The following is a 27,184-nucleotide window of genomic DNA, read 5'->3' as shown; positions in this document are numbered from 1 at the left end:
AGTTAATACTATTCATGTCTATCTTCTAAGCTGTATGTCCCACATGGGTGCTTATTTTCCACAGTGCGATCAGCCTCTTCTTCAGCCAGGGCATATGTCTTCATTACCATATCTGACTGGCCTGGTAACAGGCAGGTGGGGAGGAGGGGGGGGCATCAATCACCAGGGGCAGCAGATAACAGGATGGATGAGACGGGGCGTTGATCTCATCCAGAGGGAGCTGACACAGTCATGTTAAAGAAGGGGTTAATGCCTCAGGGGCCACCTGGGATCAGTGGAGGCACTCGGGTCAAGGCGACGAGGCGACCGCGGAGTGATGGAAGTAGGCAATACGGAGAGCTGGCAGATGGGTCCCATTCATCCCCAATGAATGTCAACGTTGATGATTGAGAGGCTTAAGGAGGAGAGGGGCGGGGGGGGGGGGCTGTGTTGCAGGGTCATGCTGGGAAACCTTAGTTTCAATGTCAGTAACGTCACTGATGACGTGTCATTGTTTTTGTGCAAAAACACAGCAGACGGGCTGATTTGTGATTTTTTTCTTTTGTCGCCAGGCAACCAAACTAAACTGGCTTCTAAACAGCCAGGGTCACTTGCTGGACATCGGACCGCTGCTGCATGTTTTGTTTGTACCTCTCGGTGAAGTGGTCAAACATAGACGCTTTTTAAATGCAGTCTTCCTCGGGCGCAAGTCTATTCTTGTCGCAGGTGTTTGTGCTGAGGCGAGAGGACAGGCACCGCCATCGCTAAATCTACTATTTGCACTATTTTCCGACTGTGAGCTGCAACTGCCGCACAACAATTTCCCTCGGGAATAGTAAAGTTCTGTCCCGTCTCATTTAAACCTGCGTTAATCCAGATTAAACTGTTTGTGCTCATCGTAGCGTCACTGGCACGAGGATATATCAGCCAAACATTACGACATCACACAGGAGGAAGGCTCCACAAGTTGTCGGGCACGTTGAACTTTTTAGACGTGATTGCCACAAAAATTGACAAAGGGAAGTTTTGATTGAAAAGTAAAGAAAGTAAGGAATGACGTTTTACTATTAATGTGGAAGAAAGACGGGCAATTTCTTTGTTAAAAGCAGGAGATCTTCAAAATCGCCTCGTGCGGTGCCCGTTTGGGGCATGGTCTCAGTCCTCTACACATTTTTTCATCTATTTCAGATTGATATGTTCATCAAAGAACGATTTTAAATGTGAACTTGAAAGATTAATTTGATAGAATATTGTTAAAGGGCTTTCTGGGTAAGGCAGGACAAGCGGCTACTGTAAGCAGAAGAAATGGATTTCGCTTCAGTGAAACCAAAAATATGAATTAGCACAACTAATTACAAATAACTAGCTGAACAATTCTGATTCATGATGCGTAACAGCATCTTGTATATGGAAGGAGTTTACCTTTTAATTTGTCAGTAAATTGGTTGACCTTTCGGTGCAGTCTTATCAATCACTGCATTGCTTTGCACGCTCTTGTCACTATTTGTTATGAAAGCATTTGCTTTTAATTAGTCGACTCGTCTTGGCGAGTCGTTATTTACAGCATGCAGTCATTTACAACCAGAAGAGGACGGGACCAGCAGAATAACACACAGAGGTTATCGAAGGGTTGGGATGTTTCTACAGGGTTCACTGGGTCTGGATGCTGGTTGGATAACACTAAGTGTTGATTAGCAGGGACGGGTTGGGATTTGAGCTGATCTCAGCGACTTACCTTCTTGTATCTGGGGACAGGAAGCTGTTTTTTCCCCCCAGCACACATAAAGCAGCAACACACAGAGACGATGAGAGCATGCAAAAGAGGAAAAGGGTGGAGGAGAGAAGAAAGAGAACATTGATCATGTGAAATTAAAGTCGAAGCAGTTCAATGAACATGCAAAGACAAGAAGACCAACAATACAAATAAGCAGTCTGTGTGAGTTTGTCTTCCACAGCTCCGAGCGCTGCTGAATGCTTCTGTGGATGAAGTCAAAGTACAACACGGTCATTTTCAAGACAACGTCGCCACTCGTCTGTTCACTCGTTTACATTTCAGTGATCGTGGTTTGAGACGAGTGAAACCAGGCTTTGATTTGCTGACTTCACTTTAAAATACTTCTCTGATAAAGGCAGAGAATCTAAGTCCAAGTCTCAACACATACAATGTCAACGCCTCCACGCGGCGAGATGCTAAAATGATTTTAAAAAAGAGAAATGAATGGCATCCTTATATGTGCATCCTCTGTGCTGCAGAGGTATCTACTGAAATGAGCATGCTAACCAGCTAGCGTCCGTTCTGTTTTGTAATACCGACTAACGTTTAGCTGCCGTGGCCTTTTTCACAAAAAAAGTGGGAAAAGTGTTGTTTTTTCAATTCTAAAAATATATTTCTTCATACTGGGGTCCCGAAACTCTTGTGGATCCAATGAGCCCATCTGTGTTCATGTGTAATGATGTTCATCCCCATAGAAGCCATTTGATATGGACCCTTTGTGGAAACTCTGACGTTGTGACCTCTTGGATAATCACAGCCTCGTGAAACTTTACAACTACAAACTAGAGACCGAGGGCACTCACAGGATGCTTTTCTCGGTATATTGAAGAGGGTTTGTGAGCAGTTTCCTGAAGGGAAGTACTCGCCATCCAATCACAATTTGGAATTTATTCAAAAAATCTCTAAAAGCCAAAGGTTTTACTTAAGTTACTTAACGGATTTAAGTGTAATTGTGTGCCCGTGTGCTACACAAGAAAAACATGACAAAACAAAAACAGTATGCACTCCTGTCGTGCATCTTTTTCAGGAGGAATTTAAAAAGCATGAATGTTTCTCTGGTTTTCCTCAAGGTCTTGGTACCTTAATGTGGTATTTCGGAGGGATTTTTGAAATTTCTTTGTCGATCCTTGAGGGTACATTTCTTTTCAATTCAGTAAATCTATGTAACAAATTGTATCAACCGCAAAACTTATGAACAGCAACTTATGAGACATAATATAGCATGGGGATAGCCATCATAATGTTGACCCCTCCCCTTTAAAAAGACAAACATGTCTCTGTTGCTGGAGTGGAAGAGGTTGAGCTGAGGACACACAAACTTAACAATACGCCATTTGGACAAAAGGCAGACAAATGAATGGTTTAGTCCAGGACTTGACAGCAGCAGTATTAACTGTTAGATAAGATAAGATATGAATCACAATTGATTTTTGCAGTTGCCATGACACATCAGCTTCTCCCTTCATCCTTTCTGAATAGCCTTGTGGGGAAGTCTGTTGGACATTTCATCATTATTTAGTTGAGCAATGGAAATAAAGTGTTTCTCAGTTCACGATGTCCCCCTTTTTACTGGGATTAAAAATGAAGACATGTTGTTGCATGAAACCTTTTTAAATGTATAACCAGCGGCATGAAAACAGACACGGATAATGAACACAAAAGAGCAAAAACATCTTTAAGAATCTGAGTGTGTGTTTGTGGGTGTGTGTGTGTGTGTGTGTGTGTGTGTGTGTGTGTGTGTGTGTGTGTGTGTGTGGGGGGGGGGGTGTGGGTGTGTGTGTGTGTGTGTGTGCGTGTGTGTGTGTGGGTGTAGCGGGCAATGAAAGGGCAGTCTGCTGCAGAAGGAGGAGAATGAAAGACTGCAGTGGAGTGTTGAGGTCGGTTGTAGTGTAGGCGGTGCAGGATAGACAGGTCTTGGATCTGCAATTGAATAGTGAGCCGCCGTCTGATTCAATGATTAGGGCAGGGAACTCGTTTCTCTGCGGAGGGAGGTGCTGCGCTTAGAAATACTCTTCATGCAGCTTTTTATCTTTATTATTTGAGGGATATGTCGAGGCATGACTACACTCAATAGAGAGAATATCAGTGAGACATATATATATATACTGTATGTCAAACTGTGTACTGGTTCATGTTTTATTGCTGTGTGCATCTCTCTGCAGAATCCAAACAGATCATTCTAGGTGACGGATAAGTTAGAAAGCACTCCATCTCAACACAGGGACATGTAACACAGACCTCAGATCAGCTAGAAGCTAAGAAAAACAAATTCAGTTCAAGTCAGAAACCACTTAGGAGCGGTGTTGTGGAAGCCAGCGGAGTGTTGTGGAAGCCAGCGGAGTGTTGTGTGGAAGCCAGCGGAGTGTTGTGTGGAAGCCAGCGGAGTGTTGTGTGGAAGCCAGCAGAGTGTTGTGGAAGCCAGCGGAGTGTTGTGTGGAAGCCAGCGGAGTGTTGTGGAAGCCAGCGGAGTGTTGTGGAAGCCAGCGGAGTGTTGTGTGGAAGCCAGCGGAGTGTTGTGTGGAAGCCAGCGGAGTGTTGTGGAAGCCAGCGGAGTGTTGTGTGGAAGCCAGCAGAGTGTTGTGTGGAAGCCAGCAGAGTGTTGTGTGGAAGCCAGCAGAGTGTTGTGTGGAAGCCAGCAGAGTGTTGTGTGGAAGCCAGCAGAGTGTTGTGGAAGCCAGCAGAGTGTTGTGGAAGCCAGCAGAGTGTTGTGGAAGCCAGCGGAGTGTTGTGTGGAAGCCAGCGGAGTGTTGTGTGGAAGCCAGCGGAGTGTTGTGTGGAAGCCAGCGGAGTGTTGTGGAAGCCAGCGGAGTGTTGTGTGGAAGCCAGCGGAGTGTTGTGGAAGCCAGCGGAGTGTTGTGTGGAAGCCAGCGGAGTGTTGTGGAAGCCAGCGGAGTGTTGTGTGGAAGCCAGCGGAGTGTTGTGGAAGCCAGCGGAGTGTTGTGTGGAAGCCAGCAGAGTGTTGTGTGGAAGCCAGCAGAGTGTTGTGTGGAAGCCAGCAGAGTGTTGTGTGGAAGCCAGCAGAGTGTTGTGTGGAAGCCAGCAGAGTGTTGTGTGGAAGCCAGCAGAGTGTTGTGTGGAAGCCAGCAGAGTGTTGTGTGGAAGCCAGCAGAGTGTTGTGTGGAAGCCAGCGGATTGTTGTGGAAGCCAGCGGAGTGTTGTGTGGAAGCCAGCGGAGTGTTGTGTGGAAGCCAGCGGAGTGTTGTGTGGAAGCCAGCGGAGTGTTGTGTGGAAGCCAGCGGAGTGTTGTGTGGAAGCCAGCGGAGTGTTGTGTGGAAGCCAGCGGAGTGTTGTGTGGAAGCCAGCGGAGTGTTGTGTGGAAGCCAGCGGAGTGTTGTGTGGAAGCCAGCGGAGTGTTGTGTGGAAGCCAGCGGAGTGTTGTGTGGAAGCCAGCGGAGTGTTGTGTGGAAGCCAGCGGAGTGTTGTGTGGCTTCCAGGCTGCTGCGTCTGAGGTCCAGGAGACTGGAGGCTCACACACAAACGCCTGTCAGCGGTGACAGGCTGGTACTTCCTTTTTAATGAAGCTGCAGGCGGACTGCTGACATTCAGAGTGAGTGAGCTACAACGTACTTTTCCCTTTTCTTCAGAGCGAGGTGTAGGATTGTAAATTGGCCCGTAATTGTTCTGCACTTATGTAGCCGAGTAACTGGAACAATGACAGAGGAGCATCTTTCCATGCAGACGGGCCTCCTGCAGCGAGGAGTTCTTTGGATCATTTCATGGCTGTGAGGCATGAAAAACAAGCGGCAGCAGAACCAAAGCGCAATGACAAGAGACTGTCTTGGTGCTGTGCTGCCGTTTCATGAGGAAAGCTCTCCGAGAGGAGCTTCACGGTGGCAGTGTGTTACTCTGTGGAATGTGAAATGGAACATGCTGGTTATTTTCTATGTTGGCATGAGAAGCTACAGTGAGAAGGTGGATGGCTGATGTTTGTTTGTAGGATTCGTAGATTCACATCATTCATGCTTTTATTGTAAACTAGGAGATCAGAACACTGAGGATTTGGTGGCGCGAGGGTAAAGTCAAGTTCAAGTGATCGGGTTGCGGCTTTTCTTTCATCGAAAAAGCAGTTTGAGCAAAAGATGATTTTGCAGAGCGGAGCCTTGCAGTTGCCACTTCCTGGTGGATCTGCTGCAGCTTTGTAATCTCGTGACAATTTGCATAAAGGCTGAGGAGCAAGTCCATTTAAACACAAGCTTCACGCACTGAAGTTTGCAAAAGTTCAAATCTTGTATTTACTTAAAACGTGACGTGTCGTATATGAGACGAGGCACCAGACATGCAGGCCTGCGTTGTTTGTCCTCATTTTATTGTTGCTTTGTGTCTCTGTAGTTGTTTCGTGTCACTTTATAATTTTTTTGTCCATTTCCATATAGTTGGTGTGAGTCTCTTTGTTTCTCTTTGCAGATGTTTTTGTGTCTCATAAGCCGTCAAACACATAAATAAGTTGCTCAAACTGGACTTCCAGGATGCTAAGTCATTGTCTCAGTGCTTCGACCATCAACAGCTGCTCACTAATTGTTTCGCACTTTCTAGTGATTTAGATCATTTTGAAATCTCGTTGCCACCAGTTGTGCTCGTGGTTGCTCTCAATGCAATGTGTGTTCCAACTCTGTTTCTGTATAAATACTGTGAACAATTACACCAACTCCCCTGTGGCTGAGTGACACTGAGTAGCAAACAGAGCCTGCAGAGCATCAGCACCTTGATCTTCATTGGCACATTCACGATAATGAGGCACCAAATTAATTACAGAATTTGGATATCTGTCTTTTCGCTCAATTAATTGTTGACTTAGTTGCTCTTAAGCTCTGCCCTCTCATCTTCTGCTCCCTTTGTAGGATGAGCGAGCTGTAAAGTGAGAGAATCGGCGCTGAAACCACTGCATTCAGTGTTGATTCGGCTTGAATATGACATCCACGCACAGCTGAGAAACCACAATACGAGTCATCGGTTTGCCTTGACCCCAGCATCTCGCCACAACTGGAAGCTGAGTGTGTCAAATGAGACACGAAAGAAAAACGAGTGAGATTAATGAATAACACCAGGAAACACTGAGTCATTCTGCACAATTCAATGAAGTCTCACCAGGAGAAACTACTCTGGAAGTGAATCACCCCAAAGGCCTTCATCCGTGTTCGATCCCACACGTCCTCACTACTCTCAGCCATGTCCGTCTCTCTGCACGGCGACATGCATATGCTGCCTTTCTAAATCAATTAAAGCCTATTTCGAGGGGCTAAATTGACTTATTTCCATCATGTAAGCCATCGCGATTCACCTTCTGCAGGGAGCAGTCGTTATAGATGGAGGAAGGGGGAACTGTGAGTTAAGACTTTCATACTTGGCTTGACCAAAGTTCATGTCTGACCCTGAACTGTTGGGCTGCGGTCCACCATACATTTGACATCATTCTCCAGAGCGGACATCGTCAACCGGGGTGCTGCACTGAGGACGTAATGGTGACCTGTGAACTTCACGTGAGTGGAAATAAATACTTTCTTCTTTTCTAATTACTGTTATTATCAGCTGTCGTGTCGGCTTCTCAATTAGTTCCAAGCGGTGAGAGAGGGAGTGTATGTGATGAGTGTGAAGTCAGCAGTGACGTTATGGCTTTGAACATCGCAGTACAGTCTGCAGTGTGTCTGCAGTTTATTTGTCGACGGAGAAGTCGAAGTTAGCGATAACTTCTACCCAGGCTCGCTTCGGTCGGACTGACCTTCAATAAGGTGGTTAAACTGGGCTGCTAAGAATTGAGCTGCGATGGTTTGTCATTTTAATAAAGTGATTCCCCAGAAGAATATGTTTGGGAAACACTGGGATAGAGGGTTCAAATCAATACGTCTGTGCTTGCAGCAAAAACAAGAGTTTTTCATGATGCGTAGCACGAACTAACGTCCCGCTGTTTCACTGAAATCTCACATTTTCTTGGGTGGAATAACTGCAGGAATCTGGATTTTTGTTTTAGCATGAGCGTGCAGTCGCTTTGATATGAAACTGAATCAAATATTCTCACACTCTCACAGGCCGAACTCTCGTCAGCACTATGACAATGGTCCTAAGCTCCCATTACCACTTGGAGACCAACTATTACCAGCGAAGTCATTAATTGGGAGAAATAAGCAGGAGGTTGAAGCTAATTCATGCTGCACAATGGAAGAATGCTCATTCATCTATCAACAGAGCAGCAAAGAGGCTCAGTGTTTCATTAAAACATACTTATCTAAATAGAATCACTTCACATAATGAGTGAATATTAACTGGCGACCATTGTTAATAATGGTACATTTGATTGACGCATGCCCAGATGGTCATCTCATCGCTTCATTGAAACAGTATTTGATGTCTTCGGTTCAGACGAGCAGCAGCAGCTCTCCGTCATTTTGCTCAATGGCATCGACGTCAGTGGGGAAATAAAACAAAGCTCTGATGGAGCAAATATCTCTTAAAGACAACATCAGTCGCATGACTTTAACCTGCAGGGTGGAAAGAAAGCCCGGCAGGATAGAGAGCAGTTGCACAAAAGGACAAGTGTCTGAATTTGTTCTATGGATTTAATAAATAGTGAACAGGAGAATCTATGGGCTGTTATTCTGCTGCCGTCCTCCTCATTCTGTGGCTCGGAGCCCTTCATCTCCACCTACGAAGTAGATTACCAAGTGCGGTTGGTAAGAAACCCACAGACCTCTTACTTTATGCAAAAACTGTCCAAATTGTTCAACTGCACTCTTCTTAAACACATGTACAGGCTTTCTCAGTATCCAGAAGCACTTTAGTCACGTATCGGGGATTGCACGAGCACAAACGCCTGTTTCTCTGAGCGTTGGTTATCTGAAGGAACACGAGTAAATAAGAAAGCGCCTCACTGTTGTGCTTTTGTTATTGTGACGACAACAAAATGAATTACTCGTTCCTTCTCTTTGAACAATACAAATGGACCTCAGTAATCCCAATAATCATCAGTCAGGACTTCAAGTCCCCAAGACGGTTACATCGAGACTTTTTAGTTTTTAGAGTCAGATACAGCAGTGTCCTCATCCTGAAATACATAATGTACTTCTTCATGAATTAACCAAGAGGAAGGAAGTAAAATGGATTGATAAAGCGCTTTTTGCAGACATCAGTCACAAAGTGCTTAACAGGGCAGAATGACAAACAAACAAACACAATGTGACCATATAAGGGCCAATCATCTACATACACAGAAAATACAAAGCAGGTCTCGGACATGGGTTTTACCCAGACGCCAGTCTGAAGAGGAGAGAGTCTTGAGCAGATTCCTGAATGCGTTCACGGACTCTGCGAGGCGTAGAGGTGCAGGCAGAGCATTCCACAGCCTCGGTGCTACTGCCTCAAAGGCTCCGTCGCCACGGGTCTTACGGCGAGCGCGTGGGACAGACGGAAGACCTAACGCGTCTGACCTGAGAGCGCGGCGGGTGAATCGGGGTGAAGTAGATCAGCTACACGTGTAGGAGTCTGACCGTGTAGTGCTCTGTAAATGAGAGGGAGAATTTTGCCGAGGAAGAAGAACACATGGAACAAAAAGAGACGACGTCTTTGGTTCGGCTGGATTGATGATTCTTTCCTCAAACCGTCCATTGAGAGTCTGGAGATGTTGTAGGAGTTCGAGGGTCCGTGTTATAAACAGGATAGATGGAGAGCGAGAGTACTGGGGTCCATAGTGTGGATCAAGCAGAAAGGGCATTTGGACTATTTCCAATAGAAATGAGTTTACCAAATGAAGAGGAATCGGACTGAAAGAAGAATGATCACTCACGATTTCAATTGAATGTTGATACTTTAACATTTGGAAACATAAGAACAAATGGCCGTTCCTTAACACTTCCAGTGGTGTTGAAGGGGTTAATGCATGAAATCGGCTCTGGCTTTAAGTCGGTTGTGTCGCAAAATAATTCACTCTTGCAGTTTCTGCTGTTCTGTTTGTCAAAAATGGCAATTTATTCTTTTCCAGATCGGCTGAGCGTCACTGCGGTAGTTGGAGAAGCTCAATGTGATTCATAGTAGTTCAGCAGGCAGAGTTGTATTAGAAATAAGACGTGTTGTTCTTTTATTTCTATTCAATTCAGTGGTCATTTGCGAACTCTTGTCAATTTCTGCAGCGCACAACACTTATTTATTTTGGACCAATCATCAACAGGGTCATGTAAGCATTGTCTGTTTGAGCAATCACTGCTTCATTCTTATAAAACCCAATCCCCACTGCCCACCGTCGCTCTAACCAGCGCCGAATTATCTGAATGTGGTGTTTAACCTTCTGCCGTTCTTCAGAGCCAGGATCTATAAGATCCAATCAGAGGAATGCTGAACTGAAGGACTCTCAATCACAGTTATCATTGAAGCTACTGCAGCTTTGGTGACAAAAGCAACAGAAAAAACCCTCAAATTAAATCCTGACAATGGGGAATATACAGTGTTTGAGAGAGAAAAATATCATTTTTTCTTCTTCTGGTTGGATAGGCAGCAGCCGAAGACAGGACGCAGAGCAGTATATAAAATAACCATCATGAATCAAGATGGCGTGACGCCCAACTGATGCCAGTCTGATGCCCACTTTCCTCCATAGCAGCTATTCAGGCAGACAGACAGGAAGAGTTCTCGCTGCTGACGGAGCCGCGCTTCATCATAACAACACAGGAGAGGATCAGAGAGGTGAACACCGCGGACTCGTATTTATTGTGTTGTGTTCGATCACAATGATTCAAAGTTTGCAATTGCAGTCCACCCCCAACATGCTCGATATGTAGATTAAGTATTTACTGAACACTTCATCAATGATAATCTGGTTGTCTGATGTCCATAAACTGCCTGTAAGCAGTATTGATTCAGCTACAACATTAATCTGCTCTGATCTGGAGCCCCGTGAATACAATTCATACTCCATCTGTGTTTGCGTGTTCATGTGGTGACGCTCGGAACCATTCAGGCGTGAGGTGAAGCTCTCGGTTTTGATGTCATTATCAACTTTGTATGAATTAAAATAGGTGTATATGGTGGGATAGTGGTCTTAAAATGTGACAGAAGCCACCAACTTGGCCAAAGAAGTTCACAGAGAGTTGCACCCCCACAGCTGGTGACCTTTTCCCATCTGCCAGCTCTTCCATATGCTTGTGGAACGCCTCTTAATTGCAGCCTTATTGGGAGATAGATTTAGATTAAAGCATACAACAGTGCAGCTTACAGTCCTAAAAACACTAATAACACCGGTCCTTGGTGACGAACCCACATGTCTTACTGCCTCATGAAAAGAGACTTGAAAAATGTCTGTTACAATGCGAAAATAATCTCCTATGAAACCGAGAACAATACAATAACATTTATTAACAATGAGGTCTGATTGGAGTTCAGTAATGAGTGCGAAGAACAGTGTTGCTGATCAAAAGAGAAACTCCTCAACCAGCTGAGAGAGTATGCAGAGATTACTGCATGTTGGTGTACTAATGGAAATTATTGAAGGAATTGTACAACAGTACCGGCAAAGTAACACTTCAAACAGGAACAGATGGTCTTCTCACTACAGAGTGATGAAATATATAGAAAAAAAGAGGAACTTAAACCTGAAGGTCCGCTCCCATCATATCCTGTTTTTAATAAAGGCCTCTCGTCTGTTGAGGTAGCTTAAGGTCTTGGTCACCATTTGACATTTTGCAGTACAGTACAGTCCAACATTCAGTCTCCTTTCAGCTGTTTTGATCTCCACCAATTCCAGAAATATTAGAAGTTGAACTGTATTCACCAGTGAGTCACCTTAGAGTCACTTTTAACATGAAACTTACTTATTAACGCTTCTTTGTTTAAGACAAAAGTGTTTGGATGCACATTCCTGCTCCGTTTGCGTTACAAGTAATGAACGCTTTGCGAGATGAAAATAGATGTCGATGTCTTCTCACAGAGGGAACAGTGGGACGTGTTAAGTCGCTATTCCGCAGCCTTTTTGCCAGTACGTGTAGGTTGACACGAGAGTAGGCTGCTGCTAAAATATTCATGTCTGACAGTTATTGAATTTGAAAACGTATTGAAAAACTGTCACTTGGTTGATGTTGATCAGCCTTTTTAGCGCCTCGTTACGAGGTAGCGACAGACGTTTGCTCAGTCGATCATCAATACGACTCAATGCAATGGCCACTTGGCATCAGTTCCGCTAAATCCAAAGCAACAGATATGAACACGTGTGTACATATGAAGTATATCCAGGAACAAATATTTGATGTTGGAAGCTGCACCGTCATCACGGGGACTCACCTTGGCTTTGTTGATGGTGCAGTGCAGCGCGTTGTTCTCCTGGTCATACTGCAAACTGAATTCCAAGGTCCCCAATGTAGCTGTAAAGAGAAGCAGAGAAGAAGAAGAACAGAGACAGAGAGAGAAAAAGGAGATTAGTGACACAACACAACAACAGGCGAGCTGTGGAGAGAAGAAACCCAAACGGGTCCTCTTACATTGTTTGAGAGAAAAGTCCCGATGAAATAACCACACAAGCAATGGACTTTTACAACATTGGCGAGTGGAGTTTTGTTGTGTAAAGTCTTGATGAACAAAGTGCACATGTCCCTGAATACATTAAGTTTTCTGATTGTGTATTTTTAAATATGCAAATGAGGCATTGTCATTTTAAAGATGCGCAAATTGAAACATTTGCAGAACAGAAATCTGAGCATTGTGCTGACCCGAGCTGTTGCTCATACAGCGTGATCGCTCATATTCTGCTCACCGTCGACAATCACAGCGCCAGGAAAGGGTTAAGAAACTGTGTGAAAAGGAAATACACACTCTGGCGTGATGCTGCCGAGTGCACTAAAAATAATTTATGCATGTTCTCTTCAAGTGGGCGGCAAAAAGTGCAAATGTTAAGTCGTCAAATTGGAAAAATGAATGGACGTAAGTCGATTGTTACATTTTTAAATAGGCTGAAGGCATTTTATCATCAAACAAATCAAATAGATTCGATAAAGTTGAGAAGGCTTTGTCAATAGTATTTATCTGAAGATCAAATTAGCATTCATATGGTGGCCGAGTCACATAAGTGACTGTGAAGAAGTAGAGACAGACGGATAAAAGTTTATCGGTCAAGATTTTCTGACGATTATGGATTTTGAGTTGAGATCACTTGTAGAATTTTAAGTAATACTGCGTCGTCAGAACGTTTTTTAATAGTCTTGTATTTTCTTTGATCAGAAATTATGATTCTAGAATTCGAGGTTCAGTTATCTCCATTGGGACCTTTTTCCCGCTCGAGGTGTTCCACTGCGCATTGTTTGAACCCCGGGCTGGAAGCGAGACCCGCTTCACCGCTGCGTGATCTCATGAACCAGCTTTTCTTTAGACTCAGAGGCGACTGTCTTTCACTGAAGCGCTGCAGTGCTGACTAGTGAACTGAAACAATGAATTCATGGCGTGATCTCAGCCCTTGTGCCTTCAAAATGCCAACGTGACATTGGTCTCTCATCTCCTGGATCGATGAAATGTTGTCAGTGTGGAAGCGTTTCAACAACCACCAAAAGCTGCTCCGGTTCTAAAGCATTTAGTTGTTGGTACCAAATAACACCCACTTGGTGCTTCATTCACACTTTGATATTTACATGAAAACACCATTAGTTTTATGGATTTGTAATTGTACTTATGGATACTGTAATTGCCACCTCCTCCGTGCTTTAACTCATCTTAAGAACTTCCAAATAGAATTGGCTGAAATGTGGCAGATGAGCAATGAAAGGTGGGAAGATCCAGGAGTGGCTTTTTATTTTGGTCCGTCTGTCCACTGTACAGACATTCATGGTGCAGAGAGGATGAATTCCTGGTTTTTCCAGTAGCGCTACAATCAAGATGGCATTTGTGTCTCAGACTGAAATATCTTGTCGACTGGTTACCTTCAATTTAGCGCACATAAAAGTGCTTTCTGATCTGACGCCACTATCGGCAGCACGACATCATTCATCAGTGTCTTCCAAAGATGTCACTGACGTGACACCGCTATGGTAATGGTTTGGTACGGTTTAGTCCATGTGACTGGATTGTGGACTGCTGATGTGGTGGTCGCCATCTTGGTTTGTGGCCGTCGCCATCTTGATATTTTGCAACCAGAAGTGACACGAGAGGGCGGAGCAACCGAACGCTAAATAAGAGATTTTTAGGACCAAAGGCGACCATTAACCTTCATGAACTGGAAACACACTGTGAAATGTTTAGAGTTCAAAGCCGAGTCCCCGACTGGACAAAGTCGTGGTAGAGACCTGTCAATCAGCGTGTAGCCCCGCCCTAAAGCATCCCCTGCTTTATGGTCTGTGTGACTCTAAATGGACCATAATGTACTAAATGAACATCATGCTGTATTGAAGAAGACTTGAAACTCGAGATTGAGACATAAACTCATGTTTACAATGTTTACTGAGGTAATAAATCAAGAGAGAAGTAGAGTCATTTTCTCATAGACTTCTATACAACCAGAGGAGCCCCCTGGTGGACACTAGAGAGAATGCAGCTTTAAGGCTCTTCAGGATTGGCTTCACGTTCAGACCTGTAAGTTGCCGCCTGGTTTAGGCACACAAATAAACACATGTGTGAGTTAGGGCTGGGCGATAAATCGATTTAATCGATTAATTCGAATGTGTGCTTTAAGGCGATGTGTTTTATTGAAAATCGAGAAAATCGCCCCCACCCCTCCCCCCCGTTGGGTTCCCGTAGTAGAGTGCGCGCGCATTGTTTACAAACTAAAACAATGGCGGCCAGCAGCTTCACTGCTGGCCGCCGCCGCCGCCACCTCACAACAACAACCCAGCATTTTGGAGACATTCACCAACTGTACTCCGCATGAGAAGAAGAGTGCCCGGTGGAAAGCCATCACGGATGCAGTCGCGATGTATATCGCAAAAGATATGGTGCCCATATACACCGTGGAAAAGCCGGGGTTTATTCACCGTCTCAAAGCTTTGGACCCCAGGTACGTGCTACCAAGCCGTAAACATTTTTCTGACGTTGCCTTGCCTCGGCTGTACAATAGTACACGCCAAAGGATCTCTGCGGAGCTGGAGGGGATGTCATTCTACTCCGCAACAACTGACCTGTGGTCCAGCAGGTTGACCCAGACACCGATCCACTTGACTGGTGGAAGCGTCACCAACTTAACTTTCCAAGGCTAAGTACTTTAGCAAAGAAATACCTCTCTGTGCCAGCTACAAGTGCCCCCTCTGAGAGGCTTTTCAGTGTGTGGGGGGGGCATTGTTACATGCCACCGTGCATGCCTGAAGCCAGAGGTAGTAGACAGGCTTGTCTTCCTGGCAAAAAATATTTAGAAAAAACATGCACTACTGTTTAATACTGTTGGTTATGTTGTGAATGCACTTGATTTTGTTTACATGCACTTATTTACTGTGCAAAATATGTTATGTTGATGTTAGATCAGATGTTGCACTTTTGAAAATGTGAATGTTAAAGGGTCATATACATTTTATTTCATGCTGTGTTTGTATCAGTGTATTCAGTTAGAAAAGCTTACTGTAAAAAGTTACATTTGCACAGTTGTTTACAATGGAAGGCTACTATTTAATGCCATTTAATGTTATGTTTAATTTAATTTTATATTTAAATGATTCAGGCAAACAAAAGAGTGACCAAATACTTTTTGTATACTACAGGCACCTTTCTACAATGTTCAGGTTTTGTTTGCACTTTATTTTTATCAACCTACTTGGGAAAATCATCACAAAATAAAAGAAAAAATTGTTTTCAACAGCTTCTGTCATCTGCAAAAAATTTTGGGGGAAAAAAATCGATTTAAATCGTGAATCGGATTTTTTGTAAAAAAATCGGAGATTTTTTTTTTAGGCCATATCGCCCAGCCCTAGTGTGAGTGCACTTATGTGTCTGGAGGTATTAAAATGTTCACTGGCACTGAAGGTAAAACGGTTTGAGCGCTGGAAGCTCAGCGGTTTAACGGGTGTTTGAAGCGGCGGTGGGATCAGCAGCACAGAAGAGGTCAGCTGAGGACCAGACAGAAGCTCCAATCCAGCAAAGGGCAAAGCTTTGGCGTCTCACTCGAGGGAGCTTTGACAGCTGTGAGGAATGAATCGATTTTTGAAAGGAGCGTTGGTCTGCGAGTTACAGTTTTCAAACTAATTATTCTGGTGCAGTTAATATTCCCTTTAATTATTTAAAAGTTAAGAAAAGAGTGGGAAACTGAATAGATCATTTCTTTTAATGTGACAGTTTTATGGCAGCAGAGGGAATTAGTTTATGAAGTACATGTCGAGTGGAATAAAGAAAGCTATTTCATTCCCCTTCAATGAACCCAAACTCATCCAGATGATTACAGGATGTAGCTGATTCAACCACCAGGCCACACTGAGGTCTTGAACTGGGATCTCCATTGACAGTAGTACCCTTAAATAAACTCACTTCCAAAACATTCAATTATTATTAATCGTGTTTGTGTTTAGAGTCGTCACGAGTCTCCTGAACAGCAATGAATCAATGCTCCTCTCCTCTTCACCACCTCCACCCCCAACAGGCACCAAGCATTTACTTTGCTGCCCATCGTTGTGTTGATGGCGACACATGATATTTGGGTTTTGTTCTACAGAGTTTAGCCATCACTGTGCTCCATCACGGTTTGCTGCTACTTGGTGCAAAACTGCTCAGTGCCGCTTCTAAACAGTCTGCAACCAAGTTTAATCCAGAATATCCCAGAAGATATGATTTGATTGTATGGAAACATTTGGAGCTTCACCAAACCCCAGGCTCGTTTGGAGTCCTGGTGTGTCAGATTTTGTTTCTGTCAATTTGCGTCTCACTTTACTGAACCAGGACCAATCCTTTTCCTTTCCCTTCCTCAGAGCTCAACCTAAACCCGAAAGACGACCTGAATTGGCAGCGCAATGATATTTTAACTGGAAAAAAAAACCAAGAATCTCTTAAAAAGTTGGACCATGTGACTTTTTAACGCCGCTAACGGCAAGGCCTCAGGATGTAACATGCTGTGCAGATTTCCTTGAAATGTTGCTTGAATTCTTATGATCCACAGAGGATGCGCCTTTTGTTGACCCCAAAACCTTTCCTTCGGCCACAGGAAGTCAAAGTGCCATGATATTTACAAAACACCTTCATGCTCCTCAGAGGATCCTTCTAGCTTTGTGCACAAGACAACAAGAACAATCTACGATGGATATTTATATATAGTTTGCTGAGCATGGTCTTGCTCCCAGGAGGTAAAACCTTTTTAATGAAACATTACGTTTGATCCCACACCACTGTTTCATAGCCCTGATAATCAGACTGATCTGCTGTTGTTTTCACTTTGTGTTCGTGTTTGGGCTGCCCAGTGGGGGCCGGGATTGATTCTGGCTCTGGCACAGGGGAATGATGCCCCTGTTCTTGACCTACAAAGCTCTAATTTGTCAATTGTTTCTCAAACTGGGGAAACAGCAGTCGATGAGCACAGCATCAGTCCTAGTTGAAAGGCTGAAAATATATCAGAGATGTGGACGGTGTCTCAGAAGCTGAGTTTTTCTTTAAGAACACAAAATATATCTGTGAGAGATCATGTATTTATATTGGGAACAATTGTTTGTGTTGCCATGGCATGTTACATAACTTCCGATGTCATTTAAGTGTATATCACGGTTTTAGTAAGAATATGTGCGTTTGCCATTTTCTTGCTGGAATAGATATTTTGTTATTTACCTGTCAATCACCGTGTAGCCCCGCCCTAAATACTTCGAGTCGCCCCCTGCTGGACATTAGAGGGAATGAAAGTTTAAGGCACTTTCGCTTGGTTTCACTCTTTCAGATCTGGAAGTTGCCGCCTGGCCGTCGCGTTGTGATGGATCTGAAATAAACCCTCGTTCAAATCGTCCCTTCTGTCAGTACGTACGAGTCTTCAGAAAAAGGTTTTAAAATTCATCGGAGCACGAATCGGAACTCGGATAGCTTGCAGACGTTGTCGGGCGTGGTGACCGGCCACTATAATATCAGTGGACCGAGTTATGACTGTTCCGGCAACACTTTGTTGTTCTCCTTTCGACTGCTCCCGTTATGGCTCGTCATAGAGGATCATCTCATAGAGGATCATCTCATAGAGGATCATCTCTTTCCATGTCGTTCATGCATCCTGTTTGTCTGTGTAACAGTCGGATTCTATCAGGCAGTTTGTGGAGGAGCTGCTTGGAACTGTTTTGCAGTGCAGATGCATGAGCCATCTGGACATCTGTGGGGTACAGCGCAATGAGATGTGACGCTGCTGTGAACTACAGGAGTATAATAAAGCGGAGGCATCGGTTCCTTCAGTGGAGTCATATTCCTGTCCTGCTGCGCATCCTAATTTCTGTGACTTTCAGAAAAAGAAGGCGATGGGTGTAATTCAATTTGTGCGGCTACTTGAAAGCAGTAATCACCCAATTTTCTGCAAAGAATTGCAAATGACAGTTGCTGGCAAAGAAAGGGGTAAATGATCGTAATAATTATTTGTACTCGGGTCTTTCTTTCGATGCTGCTGAGTTACTCTGAAACAAAGTGACTCTGAATGTGGCTGATGCTTTCTTTTCCCCGATGTGAGAGCAGAGTGCAGTAGGGTGCTCATAAATACGTTGAATTGACACGTTGAAATACTGCAAAACACATCAGGTGACGCTCCAGATAGACTGCTGTTATTAAAAGCAGGAGATAAATGAGGTGACGTGATTGTTTCCCAGGCAACGAAGGAAGACGAGCGCTGAGCGAAGGCGTTGAAATGTTTACAGCACACGGTACGTTGTACAGCGTGCGCTGTGTGGAACCATCTTTGTGCTGAGGGAACTCTCTGCCTGTGAACAGTCTTTGCTTTTGAAGCCGACATATCGACCAATTTGTTTTGTGAAACGATGGATTGAGGCTGTGGAGTTGCATCCGAAGGGAGGGGGGGGGGCATTTGCTACGCAGGTCATACTTGGTGTTCTTGCATTGATCACTTAGACTGTGATGCTCAAATGAAGGGCACAGTTGATTCAGGCCTCTGGAATGCTCTATTTCCTCCCTCACCTCCTCTCAATCCACGAACAGACCATATAAGGTCTTGTCTGGGCGAATCTCAAGGCACATTAACCTGATCTTATTCTCGGCTCGGTGCAAACACAGCACGCAATTTGTCACTTAATTTGTGCATGAGGTGACATTTTAAAAACTTGGTGTCCAAAAGAGCGCTGTTGAAAAACTGGTAACGCAATGAAAACGGCCTCGAGCCTCCAGCACAGTCAAAGGGCGTAACGTACCCATTCACGCACTGGTGCTCGATGTGACAGCACGGCTGAGCATGTCGGCGGGCTTTTTATAATAATGGTCCGCTCTCTCGGCAATAATAGTGTGAAAAGAGCTAATGAAGGAGGCTGACGGGGACAGGAGGTGCTGTCCCCGTGTCACAATGCTCCGTGAGGAGGAGCATCACGCGAGCTGCATCACTTCCCTCCAGGCAAACCGGCATCTTCAGGTCCCAGCCGAGAGCCAAGGCCTCAAACGCAGCAAAGCTTTGTATTCATGTGTTGTCCGAAACATGCACATTTAAAGATCTTAAAAATGCAACGTTGCATCTTTTGATGGCAGTTGAGCAAACCTGTCCTTCTCTGTCAGACTTTGAGTATTGATCAGCAGGGATCAACTCGAGGCATCTGTGAACACTTTCAGGAAATAACCGGCGCACCCTGTGAACTCTGCAGCAATTTCTGTTTTTGGGCTCGCTCAGGTGGAATGGAAGTGCAATTAGGATTCCATTAACTCCAAATCGCTGAAAGTCAAATGGCATGAATTGAGTGCCAAGCAATGCGTTGTGAGGAAGCAGGTTAAACACCTTGTGATTTTCTCACATCACTGTGCAGGGAATGGATAATAGATAATCTAATTTGTGATCACTGAATCCATGTGCCAAATTCAAAGTGTGCATGAGGTAAGAAAAAACCGTTTTCAGTACTTTCACTTCAATTTGAAATATGGCTCATCATACTTGCATTTCCTAGTGTGGGTGTCATGGTACCAGATATTTAGTAGTCAACACATGAACCAGTGAAATACCACAATTATTGATACCATGGTCAAAAACTAAATAAATACCATTTACTTTGACACTCCTCTATGTCTGTTCATATCAGCATTATTTGTGTTGTTGTTATTATTTGTACATTGTTTTTTACAAATTGATCACAGCCAGTTTACACGTCCATCAGAAGCAGAGCAACATCAGCACTCACAATGTGAGGAAGCTCAAACAGCAGAGATGCTGCCGATCCAAACCTCCGCGTGGCTTTGATGTTCTGCTCATGTCCTCCGACAATATGACGCTTCCATACACATAAAGTGCTTCCTCCATTACCGTGAGAGGGAAACTCATTCTCCTGGTTCTAAAACAGAACAAAACTACTTGTTATGTTTCGTAAAAACAGAATTGTTTGGCTTAAAATTGGTTTGTTTTTTATGTTATTTGAGTCAAGGACCTAGATTTGAATAAGGTACTAACAGGAATAGTGGTCTCGTCGGTGTTTGTCCTGTTTGTTTGACCCGTCCACCCAGACATCCTCATACGCAGCACCGTGGTTAGAACTGTACTGTGATATGGGAGGAAATGGGTTTCCCTCTCAGTGTTATTGATAATGCGGTCCTGTTGTATGGGCATTGTATTAATTTACAACTACTCAAGTATTGTGACACGGGAGAACATTGTTGCTCAGATTGTTTCATGACAACAAAGCACACGACCTCGTTGACACGAACAAAGGACGGGAAATGACTCTGGATTGAGCTGTTACTGCGCTTTACATCTTCGAGGCCCGAATGATTTAAATAAGGAATAGTCAAGTGTTTGCACTGGGAAGTTTATGAACCTAAAGAGAGTGTTTCTCTTTCCCGATACAGTTCGACGGGGAAAAGTATTCCCCGTAACAGCAGAGGTCAACCTGCTGTTAATGGCTGCAGCCGCTGGAGTGCGGCGCATTTAGTCTTAGTTGCTCACTCTCCAGGTTCTCCTCATGAGATACACATCCATCAAATATTCTGCGAATGCGCCCATGCTCGTATAAACACAATCTGGATGCACTGAAGTGTGCTGCCGTGCCAGTACACAGAGTGCGGTAATAACATAGATGGAGGAAAAGGACGAAGAAAGACGGCAATCGCTGACGAGGTGGAAGTCCGTACGACTGCATCTTTTCACCGTCGGGTCACTGAGCCGTACTTGTTTAAGCTCGGCTGTGTTAACGCTCCTGCGAAGCACCGACGATGTGACGGCGATAACCGACAAAGTCTCACCGGTGGTCGTGTTTCATTGGAGGCAGATGTTTTGGGAGTTGGGGCACAAAGTCAGTAGGGAACTGCTGATATCCGACAGATATTTCAGTCTGGACCGAAGTGGCGAACCGGCCAACGTGCGTAGCCACATTGTTAGCGCTTTGTCTTTTTTCCGCACACGATACAAACTTCGAGAAGAAGACGACACAGCAACTGAACTGGTGTGTGTTATTAGGACTCTCCCAAGAGACACATCTGTATTACAGCGGAGGCAGCTGGCCTGTCTACAAGGCCAACAGCCGTGTGACGGGTAACAATTCAGACCGGAGGAAGACGTGTTACACGACTGAATGGCGTCTTTAGGTGGGAGAATGCTGCCTCTTTGTCCCACAAACGCTATGAGACTCAATCTCTGTCTTTCTCTGTCTCAAATTGCTTTTCTGTTGTTTTGATGACGCTGCGAGCTGGCAGCATCAATACTCCGATGTATCTAGTTTGGAGTGAAGGTCAGCTGATTATGGATCTGGATGAAGGCTGGTAATGATGTACATTAGCAGGAGAGGGACTCTATCCTGAAAATCCTGTGGTAATAAATCGGAGCAACATAATCTCACTTTGATTGGGAACCGAATCGACGTTCACCCTCATCGTGATGCATCCGTTGATGTGACACACTGATTAAAAGCTTGAAATAAACGCAGGAGAAGAACAGAAGACCTTTATTTAAGTGTCCTGTGATTAGGAAGTATTGTTTTTCCAACGTTGTCTTACATTTCCGGACCGTTCCCATCGTGGCAGCTCCGTCCTCCCAGTGACCGTGGCTCTCATCAAAGTTAATCACTGAATTCAGGTTTGAAGCTTTCACACAGAAAGATTACAGGTTACAGAAAAGACGTCTCGCTAAAGTCTGGGCCCCTCCGGCCCCGTAAATGAACCGAACAAGCGTCCACAGCTCTGCGTGGGAGGAGCGGACCGCTGTGAGTGGATGAAAGGATGAGTGAGATCGGCGGGAGATGGGGGAGGAATCTGCACCAACGAACGGCTCAAATGAGCTCGACGGGACTCACTGATAGATTCGCCGGTGGTTAAATAACAGTTGTTCCTTAATGGACGCCGGCTCTGTCACCTCGCTCAAATGTGCACATGCTTGCTGCCTATTGGAGGAAGACTGATTCTGCATCAGTGCAGTGAAAGCGTCAGTGCAGCTCTCACTGTGAACCCCGCCGGCAGCGTCACAGAATGCTGTTCATTACTTTGTGTATTGCGTCTGCTGTCATCAAAGATTCTTGATTTTGTTTTAGGTTCGTTTGAAGATGTGTTGAGTTGGTTCATTTTTTGTTTTGCCAAGATTGGAAGATGAGGAAGAGCTTGGCAGACGAGACAGAGTCCCCTTGGTTTAATATTCAACATATCTGTTATGTAAAGTGCATATTTTGAGATGTTGTCTGTTTTTGTTTATTTCTGGAACCGTACACATCCCCCGACACTAACTTTTAAAAGCCTTCGCCAGGTTGGCACCAGACGTAATCTTTTGTTTGCCGGAACTTAAAATACGGTTGATTTTTTTTATTCACCATATATTTAGATTGATACGTCTGCTTAATAATGACAATGTAACAACAAAAAGAATAAAAGCTTTGTTGCAGTAACAGGGAAGTAGATTTTTCAGGCAGTAAATGTCGGTCAGCCCGATGGGCCTGTTCTTTGCTGGTTCAACATGTAGAGAGGAATGAAGCCCCCCAGGTGGTCAATGTTCAGTGACGGTGTAGTGACACATTCTTCTGTCTCTTTCATCCAACAGCATTTCACATCAGCAGGATTAAGCTGTCAGGTTGTCTGTTGGCTGACAGGAACAAAAGGTGTCTTTGAAGACAGTGGCCTGTTAAACCTCCATGATGCTGTTGTCACACACTGCGTTAATCCACTTCATAGGCCGGCTAGAAAGTCCAGCACCCCTTTGGAACTAAAAGTTCCGTTCAGTGCTGCGACGGCTGAAACACTGTTTCGCTATTGGGTAAACTTTCGCTGCATTTTTTTGGAGAGGGAGCAAGGATGAAGGGAGGCGGTGATCAGGAGTTGTGCCTGGCAGCTTCCCCCGGGAGAAGTCATCGGTTCCAGCCCGCAGCGGATGAGACGGGGAGACGAGTGCTTCTGCATCCGCCACAGGAAATTCTGTCGACGGAGCTGACAAAAGTTTCCCGATAACAAACAACACCGCACCAGCACGTTCCGGCTGCCACCTTCTGTAGTCGGAGCAAAATATATGTTTGCTGAATTCATTATTTCTCCGAATGTATGCTGGTGTTCCACAGACGCCTCGTCACTGTTCTAGGTAGTGATAAAGGCCAGACTGCATCAAACACAGCAGGATGTTTTCATATGTACATCAGAGGGTGAAATATGCCATCACGTCAACATCGTGCTGAGCCGCTGAGCCGCCGCGCTCTCCAGCCTCGATTGCAGATGAATGCAATCAAATCCCATCAAGCATTCGGCAGATGGTAATACGCAAGAAGAGGCAGAGTTCAACATTCCTCCAACTGGCTATAAAATGTGATATTATTGCAGAATGACCCCCCCCCCTTCAGTTCAACAGCTTTGGATGCTGTTGAAGGATATTTAGCTTCACAGAGCGATGCAGCGGGTAGCGCTGACGGATGACAGCGGCCCCCCTTTCATTTCGGCCGTGATGCATTCCAGTGCGAGCCGCGGGCTGTTGCATCAGCACCGATTGAATGTTGAAATGTTTGATGAGCAACTTAACATGCGGGAACCAGACCAAAGGGGCAGCGGCGCTTTCTTTGTTCTTCTCCTTTGAAAATAACAGCGTTTTGATTTGACGAGTAGGAAAAATAATGGATTGTTTTCCAGCGATGAAGCTCGTACATGCATCTGCTTCACTTTACCTTCATGATGTATATAACTGTCAAATAACATGACACGTGACATATGTAGAGTTGGAGAGAAAAGCGTAATGCTGATTTTACTGTTTTTATGACCAGATGTTGGATTAAAGCTGGATTTAAACTTCTTCATTAAAGGCTTTTAGCAGAGCAACCAAATCTTTACACTTCGCAGAGCTTTGCTTTTCGCTACATCGGCGTGAAAGTGTCTCCAGCGTCTGCAGAGAAGAGCTGTGATTGGTTGCTGTATGAAAGGTCAGGGGGTCACCAATGGTGTAATTATCTACGTGACACCAATGGCTCTGAATAGTTCAAACAAATATCCTGATCTGAAGGTCATGTATGTGAGACAATAGAAAGATGTAGGCAATGATGGTACAGCTTACTGTACATAAGGTGGGTTCCCTGCTGTACACAGGCACCAATAGTTGTAATGTTGTTTTATGGGCTAATTGTGGGCTTTAAGTGTCTTAGTTTCTTCAAGTGTTTGTAATTATTGTTATTATTATGGACTCTTGGAAGAAGAGATCCTAATAAGAAAGTCAACAACAGATGGATCTATCTTCTGTGGAAAATTGATATTTACATAGTTTCAACAAAATCTGGCTCAGCGTAAGACGAATGAAGCTGAGCGGAGGATCAGTCAGGAAGTCGCTCTCTCTCCATCATCTATCAGCTGATTTTGGGCGTTCACTCTTCAGTTAACCAACGCCATCGTGCACGAGTACTGAATTACTGTTTTCCTCTAAAAGAAGTCTCTTCTGATCGAACTGTGGAAAATGTGTTATGCAGAGTTTGGTTGTACTTCCTCTCGTGGCGACGGCCACAAACCAAGATGGCAACATCCACTTCTTAAAGTTTGTGAAAAGCTGTTCAAAGTTTGAAAGTCAAAATACTCTGGAAGCTCTCCTCCCGCCAGTTCACAGCTCCAGAACGAGACTCGTGGTCTTTCTCCCTCCAGAAAATCCAGCTCCCACCCGGCTCTCTTCCAAAGCTGCTGAGTCGACCATTAGCGCGTTAACCCCATGTGGTTCCCTCGTACGTCCCCACACATGAAGATAAACGGTTGTAATCGAGTAATCCGAGTCCAGGACACGTGAGGGACTTCGGTTTGTCAGTGGCGAGAGATTAGCTCGGCAAAACGCCACCAAACCTTTAGAAGAAATGATTTTGCGCACGGATGAATCTCACTGTGACACTTTGTGGTGTGACAAGACATCACCTGCCCCGCCCCTGCAAAATAAGTAATGCACTTCTCATTACCCGCGGAAATGTCGAGCCTGTGGGTCTGCAAATGATAAAGCAGCGCTAGCTGAGCTCCATTAGGAAGACATATGTCTATGAATATGTATGTGTTGCACTGAGACGTACTGCGGTGCAGCCAGGCTGGCTGATGGAGCGCTGCTTGATTGATGCGGCGCTTAATCTTTGTGTCTGATCAGTGCTGAGCATCAACTGTGAAGCACCTGCCTGGATCCATATGTGTCACCACAACAAGGGCTCCTACAGGTACAGTCGAGGTAGAACAGAAGGCAACATCGAGCATCAGGAGAGAGTTTTTATCGTGAATAATGTGCTGGGAATATTAAATAGAGGAGTCTCTCTCTCCTTCTGATTCCTTCTCATGTTCTGTCCACTGGCAGACGTCTTCTGTGTTTATTTTCTGAGATGGAGGGACCTGTTGAATGAATCGCCCGTCGGCTGAATCCTTACTTTATGGTAACTCGTGGCAACAGAGAGTAGAGGAAGTCAAACGACATCCAACATAAACGTCTATTTTCAGAGGAGCTGGCCTTCTCGATTGTGCACCGCATGATGCTGTGTGTGTGTGTGTGTGTGTGTGTGTGTGTGTGTGTGTGTGTGTGTGTGTGTGTGTCTTTTCCCTGCCAGGCACACAGGGTGATTTCACCCAGCAGTGGATCAGCCCATTTGACAGTAATCCCATCTATCCATCATCGTGTTTCTCCGCGCTCGTTGTCTTATCTCACTATCGCTGCCCGTGTTAGCCTCCATAATGCGCTTGTGTCCCTGCTGCTACACCGTGCTGCGGCTCAGTTGGCAGCGTGTTCATGTCCTACATGTTGACTGATCTCAGCCTGGATGTAAGATGACCCTTGATATCGTCTCCGTGAGGGTCGACGGGGCTGTTGAGCCAAACCAACGACTGGACGCTTGACCAGCTGGTGGTTTCGGGTTCATGTACGTTTAGAGCAGCTCATCACAAACATGTCATTGAGGCCTTGAATGAGACCACATCCATCTAATCAACCATCAATCAGGAGACGCAATGAAGGAAGACAGAAGTGCATGTTAGAGAGAAGCAACAGGTCTACCTCATCCACCGGCCTCGCTCTGAGCATTGTGTCCCACCATGGAGCAACTACAGTGATAAGACTGTGCTGTGGTATTACTGTAAGGCTGTGTATCACTGTGAGAGTCACTTATTGTTGCTGCCTTTTTCAGTAAATGGTTACATACTGAACTTTCCGTTTTTAATTCAGACAATATTGCAAATTCATTCGAATGGTGCAGTGCCCCTTGAAGGGCTGCTTACAGTGCTCCATGCTCGACTGCCCACGCTGCTGCACAGCGCTGTTGCTTGTTTATTATAGGCATATTAATATTGAACCAAATTGCACTAAATTCAACTCTGCCCGTCCTTTGGTTCCCAGCAATATGCCTACCAAGTGTAAAGTGGATCTGATGGATGGCTGTGTGTGTGTGTGTGTGTGTGTGTGTGTGTGTGTGTGTGTGTGCTGGAAAGTGGTGGTACGATTTTAATCCACAACAAGAAGTTTGGGACCCCTCATGTTCAGTGAGTGTTCTTTCAAAACATGATGTCCTCGTGTGACGGACTGATCTAGAAAACGATCTCAGCCGAACACAAAGGCTGGATTCTGTTCTCCGAATGGAACGGGGAGGAGATCCTTTGTGACATTTTTACGTTTCATAATACGGGATGATTGCAGAATTTTCTCCACATCTTGTTTTGAATCACTGACTCATCAATTGTGTGTGTGTGTGTGTGTGTGTGTGTGCAGGGACACATGCATGCATTAAGTCTGTATCATGTGATCTGTATCTGCCTGCACTCTGGGTCTTTCCAAACCACTGACAGACAGACAGTCTAATCTTGTTGGTTGCTAGGAACTGGGGAATGGATGAGGCAGACAATTGTGTATCCCCATCAAATAGCTTACCACATTGGCCAGACTTGATCTAATATCAAGGGGGGAAATAAATGTGTGGTTGTGGAAGATATGCACTTGGCTGG

General features: G+C 44.8%; 1 protein-coding gene across 1 annotated transcript in view; it reads right to left on the bottom strand.

Moving 5' to 3' along the window:
• The window catches only part of doc2b (double C2-like domains, beta), a gene marked incomplete at both ends in the record, with an annotated part of 85,537 nt that overhangs the window by 30,499 nt on the left and 27,854 nt on the right, over nt 1-27,184 (bottom strand). Inside the window, 2 exons of the mRNA XM_079282772.1 lie at nt 1,715-1,738; nt 12,011-12,090. Of these exons, the coding sequence (XP_079138898.1) occupies nt 1,715-1,738; nt 12,011-12,090 (104 nt within the window). The remainder of the gene's footprint in view (nt 1-1,714; nt 1,739-12,010; nt 12,091-27,184) is intronic.

Source organism: Melanostigma gelatinosum, assembly GCF_949748355.1.
Source record: "Melanostigma gelatinosum genome assembly, chromosome: 14".
NCBI classification, from domain to species: Eukaryota; Metazoa; Chordata; class Actinopteri; order Perciformes; family Zoarcidae; genus Melanostigma; species Melanostigma gelatinosum.
Note: the sequence above shows the minus strand (reverse complement) of the source record. Positions and strands in the feature narration are given on the sequence as shown.